General features: G+C 40.9%; 1 protein-coding gene across 2 annotated transcripts; it reads left to right on the plus strand.

The window, feature by feature from the left end:
* Positions 1-632: 632 nt before the first annotated feature.
* On the plus strand, positions 633-10,577 carry LOC115362766 (differentially expressed in FDCP 6 homolog). Of its 2 annotated transcripts, XM_030056840.1 has the most exons (12): positions 633-860; positions 2,322-2,462; positions 2,565-2,750; positions 3,265-3,492; positions 3,590-3,736; positions 4,290-4,352; positions 4,449-4,557; positions 4,715-5,013; positions 5,805-5,971; positions 7,478-7,676; positions 8,552-8,642; positions 9,724-10,577. In XM_030056840.1, exons 1-12 carry the CDS (start codon positions 765-767, stop codon positions 9,906-9,908), a joined length of 1,911 nt encoding a protein of 636 aa, XP_029912700.1. In that variant the 5' UTR covers positions 633-764; the 3' UTR covers positions 9,909-10,577. The 2 variants fall into 2 exon arrangements, with proteins under 2 accessions (XP_029912700.1, XP_029912701.1); XM_030056841.1 differs by lacking the exon at positions 4,290-4,352 and having other exon boundaries at positions 636-860.
* Positions 10,578-11,125: the final 548 nt, after the last annotated feature.

Here is an 11,125-nt window from a genome sequence, read left to right on the forward strand (position 1 = left end):
ACTTATGCATAACCTTAACCATAACCCTATCCTTAATCTATATTTTCCCCTAACCTCAATCATTAAGCCATAATGATTACTCAAAATGACAAAAAAGACTTCGCCATCCTAGGAAAAAAACATACACATCTCCTACTACTCTCAGTGCTCTGACACAAATGGAGATTCAGGGGAACTGTGGCAGGGTTTTTCACCAACGACACTGTGACACATCTGTAAAACTGAAATACTTTTCACTAGTACCTATAACGTATGATGAATCTGTGGTAGGCTGACTGAATATTGAGTTTCTAATTGACTATACTGTTTCTTTTATTTCCCATGAATTATGATTAATCCTCTGGTCAGCTTTTTTTTAACCCATTGTGGATGCAGACCATGTTGTTATTATAGGTCCTTTGCATATGCACATGCAGCTTGTAAAGAGATAATATTTGCTGTTTAACAGAGAGGAAAGAAAGACGCTCTTCTCATTATTCCTCCATTTGCTTCACCCTCCCCCTCTGTGTTGTGACACACCAGGACAGTGCCATGCCTCACCCAGCAGGTGGCGCTGACAGCAGGCTGGTAAAGCTGCGGGTCCCCTCCTGTGACAGCAGCACACAGTGTGGGTGTGTGCCTGTCACACAAGGGCCCTGTACCAGCAGCAGAGGGAAGAGCGAAGCGAGAGAGCAGGCCAGCAGCAAGAGAAAGAGAGAGAGAGAGGAAGAGAGAGAGAGGGAGAGAGAGAGAGAGAGAGAGAGGAGTGTAATGCTGCTGCAGACATGGAGCTGCGCGCAGAGCTTCTCAAATCCATCTGGTATGGTTTCACAGCCTTGGATCTGGAGAAGAGCGGTAAGGTGTCCAAGTCTCAGCTCAAGGTGAGTGGAGGATCTCTTCTGACTCCCTGTTGCTATTCATTTAGCACTTTTTCTTAATGTTGCTGCCTCATTTCCGACCTCATTTCTGAGCCCACCTTGTGAGCACACTAACCTCACTCCCGTGTTTAAAAGCACCCGGAACCAGAGAAGAGATATTGCATATAAATTAAGGAAATAACACAAGTCTTAACTTCTGATGTAAATCTGTATTTCCTTTTTAAAACAAACCGTTAACACTATGCTCTCTAATAATAAGGAACATGCTGGTGGTTTATTTCCTATGTTGAATAAAATGCTGTCACGACTGAGAGTGGACACAATATGCACCTCTGTATGGCAAGAGTACGAGCGGGCGAGTAACAGTTTGTTCTCAGTCTGGGTATGAATGGAAGCCCTCATCTCCCAGTTGTGCCTGGACTGGGCTACGATGTACCAACTTGTAGTGCAATCGGTGCTCTGGCACGGGACCTGACCGGGGAACAGCCTGTTGAATAGAGTATGTTCACAGCACAAGGCCATGTAAATCAAAAGAACATTGTTACAGTGAGAGCCTGCACAGAGTAGAAACATGTTGTTGATTGTTGTCTCTCCATAGCCCTCGCCTCTGGCTTTCAATGAAGCCACTGTATTTTCGTTGATCTCATCATTATGTCACTTGAAATTGGTGTGGATCAGATTCCATTCCTGCCACCTCCATGTTCCTGCGATGTGCCACTGGCTCACCACCGAACCGCATGACCGGGCTTATCCCCTTCATGCATGCAGGCTGTGTACAGTCTTAGCTGGCCAAGACACCATGTTCTCAAAAGAGAGCTGTTTTCCTGCAATACTCGTGTAGCTGTCAGATGTTTCAGAGTGCAGGAGACAAGCGACAGGATGTGGTTATGGCTCAACACACGAAAAGACTGCTTGTCTCCTAAAACGCATCAGAAAACTCACCCCGGTGCAGGTTCTCAGTTTCAGATACTGATCTCAAGAAAACGCTTAGGGCCTGTTTTTACTGAACAAGGCCATCTTTGACAGACAAGTAGGTGTTACTATTGCAGACTGATTATGTAGTTTTATCACATATTCTATTGACATTTTAAACCTTTAACCCACAAACAATCCTCTTTTTTTGTACAGCTGAAGTATTACATCAGAAAATGATGACAGTTTGTCTGTGGAAAATATATCTTGCTGACTCGAGCCACAGGAGCCAGGCTACACGTTGCACACACAAACTGCACTCACCATCAATGATAGAAAAGGATGATATGATTACAATACAACTTAAATGTTTCAGTTCCCTAAAAGCAGACTGAAAGTATTTCTCAATTTGAATATCTGCTGAGGGAGGAGTGCTGCATGGGTTTAGCCTTTAACCCTGACTAACCACTACATATCTAGTTTTTAGCTTTATTAATTAATGAATCTGTCTTTTAAAGTCCTTGTGCTGTGCCTTTTGATTGTATCTTACAGGTACTGTCCCATAACCTGTGCACAGTTTTATGTATCCCACATGACCCAGTTGCTTTAGAGGAACATTTCAGGGATGATGATGACGGGCCGGTCTCCAGCCAGGGCTACATGCCTTACCTCACCAAATACATCCTCGATAAGGTGATAAGCACAAACACATCTGTATTCTCTGTGTTTGTTCAAATTGTCATGCTATACAGTTCAGTGTCTAACGAAGAGCTTTACCATTCCTCATGTTTCGAGGTCGAGGAGGGCAGTTTTAAGAAAGAGGATGTCGATGAGCTCTGTTGGACTCTTACGGCAAAGAAAAACTACCGGCCAGACAAGAGCAGCTGCACCATCCTGCCAGAGAAAGATGCTTTTCGGCTTTGGTGTCTTTTCAACTTCCTGTCTGAAGACAAGTACCCTTTGGTTATGGTCCCCGATGAGGTGGGTCCATCTACACTGCATTATTATAAAATCATCACAGGTCTAAACACATGCCATATTAATGGTAAAAAGCATTAAAAACTGTTTCTATGTATTTGGGATTTTAACTATTCTAAAAGCTATGATCAGTAATGAAAGATGGTTGGTACATGCAGCCACCAAATAGATATCCTTTAAGGGTGTTTCTTCCCCTTGTGCCTCTTTCATGCAGCAGCAATGTGGGCTTGTTTCTCACTTGCAGCATGAGCTCTGGTTTCCTGTGGTGTGTTTCTCATAACCACTGCCAATGATAAAAGCCCTAACTTTGACAGGCAAAGTACCATCGAAACTGTGGTAATAAATCAGAATCCAGTTTTATTTAGATGTAATGCCAACCTTTGTATAGGATTTTGCAACAAAATAAAAGATAATGAAGAATTCTCCACCAAGTGCTCTCTGATTCAGCTGCAACACACACCTTTTCCTTTACGTAAGCATCTTTATTCCTGTACTCTTGTTTCTCTTCTCTGTTCAGGTGGAGTATCTGCTAAAGAAGATATGCACGGCTATGAGTATTGAGCTCAACTGTGTTGAATTAGAGGACTTCATCTCCCAGGAGTCAGTGCAGCTGAATGGCTTCACTGTGTGGGTTTTTCTGGAGATGATGAACTCAGGGAAGATAACCAGAGGAATTGATAAGGCCACAGTCAGCATGGCTATAGAGGAAGTATACAGGGAAATAGTTGGTGATGTTCTCAAAGAGGTAGGGATCGTTGCAAACATCTGCCACCAGAAAAAGTCTTTGCTTTTTTTTCTTCTTTGTGTCAATGACACTACGCGTTGGTTTTGGATGCTTGCAGGGCTATCTGTGGAAGAAAGGCCAGTTGAGGAGAAACTGGAAGGAACGCTGGTTTACCTTAAGACCGAGTAACCTGTCCTATTACACTGGGGAGGACCGCAAGGACTGCCAAGGCAACATAGTGCTGGATGGAAACTGCTGTGTGGAGGTAAACAGCTGGGAGACACCAGACTTTTATCGATCAAAAGAGATGCTATAGATCAGTAGAGTCATGTAGTTGGTCACCTTGCTTTTATTTGTTAAAGGTAAACACCATAAACATGAGCAAGAGTTACTTCATCCAATGAAAGACAAAATATGTGAATAAGGACGAAATACATCACTTGCTTTCTTTTGTTCATTTCAGTAAAATTATCATTTTTAAGTCACTAAATAGTAGGAAAGCCTGATGCCACATAACAAATGGAGCTAGAAGTTAAACATTTCTGACAAATCTCTTGAAAACACATTGAGTGGGACATTTTTAAAGTGACACCTGCTTTGCTTGCTCTTGACCTCAGCATGGAATCAGTAACCATCCCAGCACTGTGTCCCACACTGTGCCACAGTAAAACAAACAAACAAGCAAAAAAATCTGCTGAGGTAGTTTCTATCAAATGGCACACATTTAAACATTTTCAGCAAGAGTACCACAGTTTAAGCTATATGTTACTTCAAAGAAGAAGAAGGAATCATTTGTCTTAAATCATGCTTTATTATAGGAAGTAGACGATGAACAAATATTGTTTGGTCATTCAAAATGGATCAAAAACATCCTATTACCTGTGAGTCCACATATTTTTCTTTCTTGTTCACTGTATATTATGGCTTATCGATTTGAGGACAAAAAATGGGTTGATTGAGTCTATTTGTTTGTACAGGTGTTGCCAGACAGAGATGGGAAGAGGTGCATGTTCTGCCTTAAAACGCTGTCTAAGACTTATGAGATGAGTGCCTCAGACACAAAGCAGAGGCAGGAATGGACTGCAGGTCAGCGGAGTCTCTCTGTCTGTAATCTTTGATTTGAACACAGACACTCTTTCTGATCATGGTTGTTCACTGATGTTATATTCTGCCACAGGCAACAATTTTAGACTGAATCTTTACATCAACACATCATGAAACATCATAACTCCTCTCTCCACAGCCATTCAAACAGCGATCAGGCTGCATGTGGAAGGGAAAACTTCCCTCCACAAAGACTTGAAGCTGAAACGTCGTGAGCAGCGTGAGCAGCGTGAGAAGAGGCGGCAGGCCAAGGAGGAGGAGCTGCAGAGGCTTCGAGCCCTGCAGGAAGAACGGGAGCGAAAACTGGCGGAGCTGGAGCTCCTGAAGGAGGCGCAGAGGCAGGCTCAGGCCCTGCTGGAGCAGGACGAGCAGAGGAGGCGCCAGCAGCATGAGCAGCTCCAGCGGGCCCTGGAGGTCCAGCTCCGGGAGGCTGAGGAGGTGAGATTAGGACACAAAGCGGGGAAAGACAATATGATGTCTCGGGGGAAGAGGAGGGTGAAAATGATGGAGAGGAGGAAAACCATGTGAGGGAGTCAGGGGGTGAACACTGAAGGAGGGAAGGAGGTGAGGAGGCAAAAGAAGGTACAGGAATAAAGAGAAAAATACTTGAAAGATGGACTTTAGGCATAGGGATGGCTACATTCAAATCGAAGTAACGTGGGTAATTCCCAATCTGTGAAGTTTTATTTAAAAATATAATGAACATTATCTGATTATTATAGTCATATATCTCTTTTTTTGTCAACACAATATGGATTTTATAGTTACCTGATGCACAAGGCTTTATACTTACTGTCCCACTTTCCTGCTGAGAGAAATCCAAGAAAATCTAAGAAAGGTCAGTGAGGGAAAAAGTAATATGTGCATTCAGATGGTTAAAATCATCAGTTTAGCCTATTCCTGCCTGAAATGACCTCTGTACTGGACCAAATAAATAACAATAAACTTAATTACAAATAATAAATAAAAAATAATAAACTTTAACTGTTCTTATCTGCAACCTTTAATTGAATGTCCAAAAATCAGTTTTAAATTTTGTTCAAATGTATCTTTATCCATCTTAATAATTTCATTTCACTCTCTGACACCTGCAAACAACCTGCAGTTCCATACATGTATTTACTGAGAGTAAAGGTTGAAATAATACAGCTGAAGGCGTACTATATAGGCATATTAGAGGTTAAAAAAGGTCAGCAGGTGTGTCATGACCTCCTGTTGTGTGTCATAAGGCGCGAGTCAGCATGCAGGCAGAGATGGCTCTGAAGGAGGAGGAGGCCGAGAGGCAGAGGAAGAGGATCCATGAGCTGGAGGAGATGCAGAGGCGTTTGGAGGAGGCTCTGCAGCAGGAGATCAAAGCCAGGAGGGATGAAGAGGCCTTCCGCTACGCCCAAGCAGGGTAGGGTGCTACATGTAACCCCTGACACACACTTACAGACATGTGCACGCTTTCACAGTCAGATAAAGAGCCATGTGTTTGAACGACCAGCCGGCACACAGCGGCCCAGTGAGCGCATGTTGGGAGGAGCCGTTCTGCATCGAGAGACAGATATAGTGCAGCGACTGTGAAGCTGATGATCTGCAGCTGAAAGGAGGTCATGTTGTGTTCTGTTCCTGAGGAAGTTAGAGCTGCTAACTGAGGAAGTTGCCAGGAGCTGTAATCAGTCACATCTGTAGTCTTGGTACTTTCAGGTTTTTTATACATTTACAAGTGAAAGTTCCTGATGAAATAAGACGGCAAATCCACTTTATTGTCACCCGCTCTCTGAAACATGTTGTTTTATTGATTATCCAGTCATCCTAATCGACTATAAAGAGAAAAAAACTGCACACAATGATGATGTGTGAAGTAGCTTTTTTTCTCTTTTTATTCTGTATCCAACACTTGCACTACATTTTTAGTCTGGTATGTGTTTACCAGTGTTAGGTAAGCTACTCAAAAATATATAATTACGTAAAGTTACTCATTACTCTTTACAAATTGTAATCACATTACTTTACAAATTGCTCTCACAAAAAAAGTACAGGAAGTAGATTACAGCTTTACTTTTACATTACTCTCTAAAACACAGATAAGCTCTCATCAGAGTAATGGATACTCATCAGTTTTCTCTCTCATAGGCCATTACTATACGGATTATTGGCTGTTTAACATTAAATTGCTTGTTAACCTCAGTGGACAGGAGGAAAACCTCTCACCTTACCTCACCTTGTGTACTATTTTCTACATTTTATCCATTCTGTGAAAAACTAATAATATGTTCAGTAGGTGACAATGGATTTTCCTGGTTTCTGAATGAGTTTGAATGATCTCCCTAATAATTTGCCCACCGCTCTCTCCTCAGCAGTTTATTGATCCAACCTGTTGCACTGGACAATATGAGAGCATCCAGGCCAAAGTGATTTTGAACTCATATTTGATGTGATTTTACCTGTTAAATTTTCCATAACCCCACGGAAGTCCCCTGCTCAAATAACAGAAGTGACGCGATTTTTATTAGAAAAGTGATTGTGATCAGTGTGCCCTGGTGGCTCACCGGTAAAGCGCGCGCACCATATACCAGGGCTTAGTCCTGATCGCAGCAACCGGGGTTCGAATCTGACCTCAGGTCCTTTGCCACACGTCATCCCCCTGCCTTTCCTGTCTATCTCTACTGTGACTGTCAAATAAAGCAGAAATGCCAAAAAATAATCTTTAAAAAAAAGTGACTGTGATCTAATTATTGAAAATTCAGACATAATTAAAACATTACTGTGTTACTGGGAAAATCTAGCTCCATTCATGTGTTACTCCCAGCACTGCAACACTGGTGTTTAGGAGCTGAACATCCAGACAATCATAAATAGCTGAAGTCCAGTTTTATGATTCTTCTACAAAATATTTTCATGTTTCTGTTGTGTCCAGGTTGCTGGCTGAGGAGGAGGAGAAGATGAAGGCCCTAATGGCCCTCCAGGAGGAACAGGAGGAGTACATCCTGAAGACCCAAAGGGAGAAGCAGGAGCTGAAGCAGGAGATGGAGAACAAGTCCCGGGCCCTGGACGAGGCGCAGAGGCAGCTGGAGGAGGTCCGGGCCAACCGGCACAGAGTTGACCAGGATGTTGTGGTGAGAAACAAAACAAAATCCTGCTTTACTTGTTTCCCAATGAATATATGCAGTTATATATGTATATATATATCTATATATCTATATATCTATATATCTATATCTATATCTATCTATCTATCTATCTATCTATCTATCTATCTATATAGATCTATAGATATATATGTATATATATCTATATATCTATATAGATATAGATATATATATATCTCTATATATATCTATATCTATATATCTATAGATCTATATAGATATATATATCTATATAGATAGATAGATAGATATAGATATATATAGAGATATATATATATCTATATATATATATATATAGATATATATAGATAGATAGATAGATAGATAGATAGATATAGATAACTGCATTTAACTGCATTTAACTAAAACTGATGTCATTTTGTCACAAGAGAACTGTTTGTTTGTTTATTGGGGACCCAGTTTTTTTTTTTTTTTTTTTTTTTTTAATTCATTCTCTTAATTTAATTTTTGGCTGCTTTGGCTACAGTTTGATGATGTACAAGTACCAGCGTGTTGAACTAATATATACGTTATTTATTCAGTGAATATTTGTATTATGATGCTGATGTTGCTGTTTTATAGTCTAATGCTATTTACCTTCTGCTGATTGGGCCTTAATGGACCGAGGAGTGTAAAACTTTCTTTTATAGTAGCTGTTTGTATGTTTTTTTTTTTTTATGTAAGAACATGTAATAACACTGTTATGAAACTGATTTATGAATGTGGACTTATCTTAGAAGTAGTATTTGTTTTGGTAGCTGCCAGATAGTCGTGGTAGTTTGTACTTTTGTTTTGTGATAAAAGAACTGGGGTTTCACTGCTTTGCTCTGTTTCTCTGCCAGGCTGCCCAGAGGAAACTTCGCCAAGCGAGCACCAATGTCAAACACTGGAATGTACAGATGAACCGGCTGATGCGTCCAATTGGACCGGGCGGTACGTGTCCCCCTCCATCTGGTTCGTGATACCAGGAGAGCTGGAATAAACTTTTTGGGACAGTTATCTGAAATAAACTTCTGGATTTAGAGAGAGAGGAAGTCACTGTATTTGACATGCTGACCAGTGAGCGTGATGTAATGTTCATCTCTGTTTTATGGTGCCGTCAGCAGTGTTGCATTTGAACTGAAACCACTTTAAAAGACAAGTTGTCCACACTTGTGTCGCTGAGAGCAATTATGCACCACTGTTTCCTAAAGCTAGAGACTGGAGCGCCAACCCTTGAATCTGTGATGCCAGTGGTTTAGAGATAAATCTGGCAATGGTCCATGGATAAAGGACAATGAAATGGACCCGATATTTGTTGACCCCTGAGATTTTTGTGTGAGTTCTTACACCAAAATGTGTTTTCAGCTCTGGTTCATATGTTATGTTGGCACTGCAAGAGCATAAACTTCATTTGGGGTGAGAACTCAACTTCACATCTTGTAGCTCCACGTTCACTGTCACCGGAGCTTTGATTTTACACCCCGGTGACATCACAGGCTTTTAAAAATATCTTTTGGAAAGTGTGGGGCAAGTTCACAAACACAAACACAAATTCTTGCATTGCATAAAATCCCCCTTCAAGTAAGGTTAAGGTCACGAAACCTCACATTTGTTCCTGTGGTTTGGTTGAGATTGCACAAAGCAGCAGGTGACACAATGTGATATCACACAAATGGAGGGCTATTCTTACAATCCTCAAAAAACTACACTATTTTCACTGGAGGCAGAGATGCCAGCTTCATTTCATTCCATTTGTTTTAAATTTACTTCATCAAGGCAAAAGATTCACACCTGAATGACTGGTGTTGGGAGAACGGCAGAAATTTGGATATATTGGTTACAGTCCTGCACTACAACATTTTTTATACACAACATCCTTGGGCATGAGGTCACTTTACTTCATGAAATGGGATCTTTTGTTCCCTATTTACTATTTCAGATTCATCTCCTGTCAAACACATCATCTTACAGCCTTACATCTGATTGCATTTGTTTGAGCGTTTTCCTTCATTTGTCTGTTTGATGCTTGCAGAGAAGAGGCCATCGCTGGGCAGCTCCTTCTCCTCGTTCCAGATCCCAACGCAGAGAGACCCCGGACTGCGTCTCAGGATGAAATCAGAAGAGAAGGATGACGAGAGCAAAGAAAACGTTGACAGCAGTGCCGGGTGTGAGAAACGCCTCTCCCATGCCTCGAACGGAGACATGGACATCCCCTGATGGCGCCGCGTGGGCTGTGTGTCTGTGACATTTTTCTGATGAGAGGGACATCAGAAAAGGGGGCGAGAGACGACGAAATAATGTGTTAACTGTGTGACAGGAACTGAGTTTACTACCATTTGTATTAGATATTTAATTCCCTCACCTCACCTCACAGACAGCAACAATTTAAAACAGGTTTTAACAAGAAACTGCATGTGTGGTATTCACTGTTAAACTAATGTTTTTATTGCAGCCTGTGCTCGGGCCTGCGCTAGTTACAAATAATACCTCAGAGTCAACAAAACAAGTCATCTCTCATTTTCAGTGCAAGGCCGTTTGTTTAAAGCCCGTAGCATCGGTAAAGGAAGCTCTGTAATATAGATAAGTAAAATATTTTATTGTGTATTTCTTTTTCCTCTCACAAATGCCTTGACTCTTTACAATTAGGCGAAAAAGTTAAAGCACAATTTCTTCCTCTGCGTGTCTCTCCAAATCAACAGGAAAAGAGGCAGAGAGAGAAAAGCCTTCACACTTCCTGTTTCCATTGTCAGTTAACCTGCTTGTAAATACAAGACTGAGTGCCTTAACCAGAGGGTTTTTCTGTTTGAACCCCATTGTGCCAAAAATCTACACATGCAGCACGCAAAGTAACTGTATTGTAAACCTGCCTTTGTAATAAAATGTAATTTTCACTGCACAAGATTCAGACTTCTGTTCAAATATAGACATTTTAATTATGAAAGATGAAATGGTTGCGCAAATTCAAACCTACCATACAGGGTTACCCCCACCCACACCACCTCCTTTTTTTCTTTTTTCTTTTCTCTCTTTTTTTTTTTTGTTTTAATATATTCAGTCTACGTCATTTCTCCACACAGTCAGTAAAGTGTGTTTCACCATCATTGGCTGGTGTGATGCCTCTCACTGAGCGACATTAGTGAACAGAGACATCCCTTGACTGCTGGGGCAAACAACATGCAGAGTGGACCTGCAGGGTTATTACTGTTTTACGTTTTTCATCAGTTTTTATTTCAGTTTTTATTTTTTGTTTTCAGTTCAGTTTAGTTTGGGTTAGTTTCCATGTGGATTTGCTTGTTTCAGTTTCATTTTTTTTTTTTTAAGTTTATTATTATTATTATTATTATCATTATTATTATTATTATTACCATTATATGGGGTTATATTTGTCAGAAAGTAGACATAAGAAATTCAGAGTAGGTATTATAATATAAAGC

The sequence above is a fragment of the Myripristis murdjan genome, chromosome 7, assembly GCF_902150065.1.
Source record: "Myripristis murdjan chromosome 7, fMyrMur1.1, whole genome shotgun sequence".
NCBI classification, from domain to species: domain Eukaryota; kingdom Metazoa; phylum Chordata; class Actinopteri; order Holocentriformes; family Holocentridae; genus Myripristis; species Myripristis murdjan.

What these genes read in the sequence shown, in the direction of transcription:
- LOC115362766 (XM_030056840.1), top strand. Translation starts at nt 765, where the DNA reads ATGGAGCTGCGCGCAGAGCTTCTCAAATCCATCTGGTATGGTTTCACA. An exon ending in TGTCCAAGTCTCAGCTCAAG is followed by an intron (nt 861 to 2,321) that starts GTGAGTGGAGGA and finishes TGTATCTTACAG; the next exon opens with GTACTGTCCCATAACCTGTG. An exon ending in ATGGAAACTGCTGTGTGGAG is followed by an intron (nt 3,737 to 4,289) that starts GTAAACAGCTGG and finishes GCTTTATTATAG; the next exon opens with GAAGTAGACGATGAACAAAT.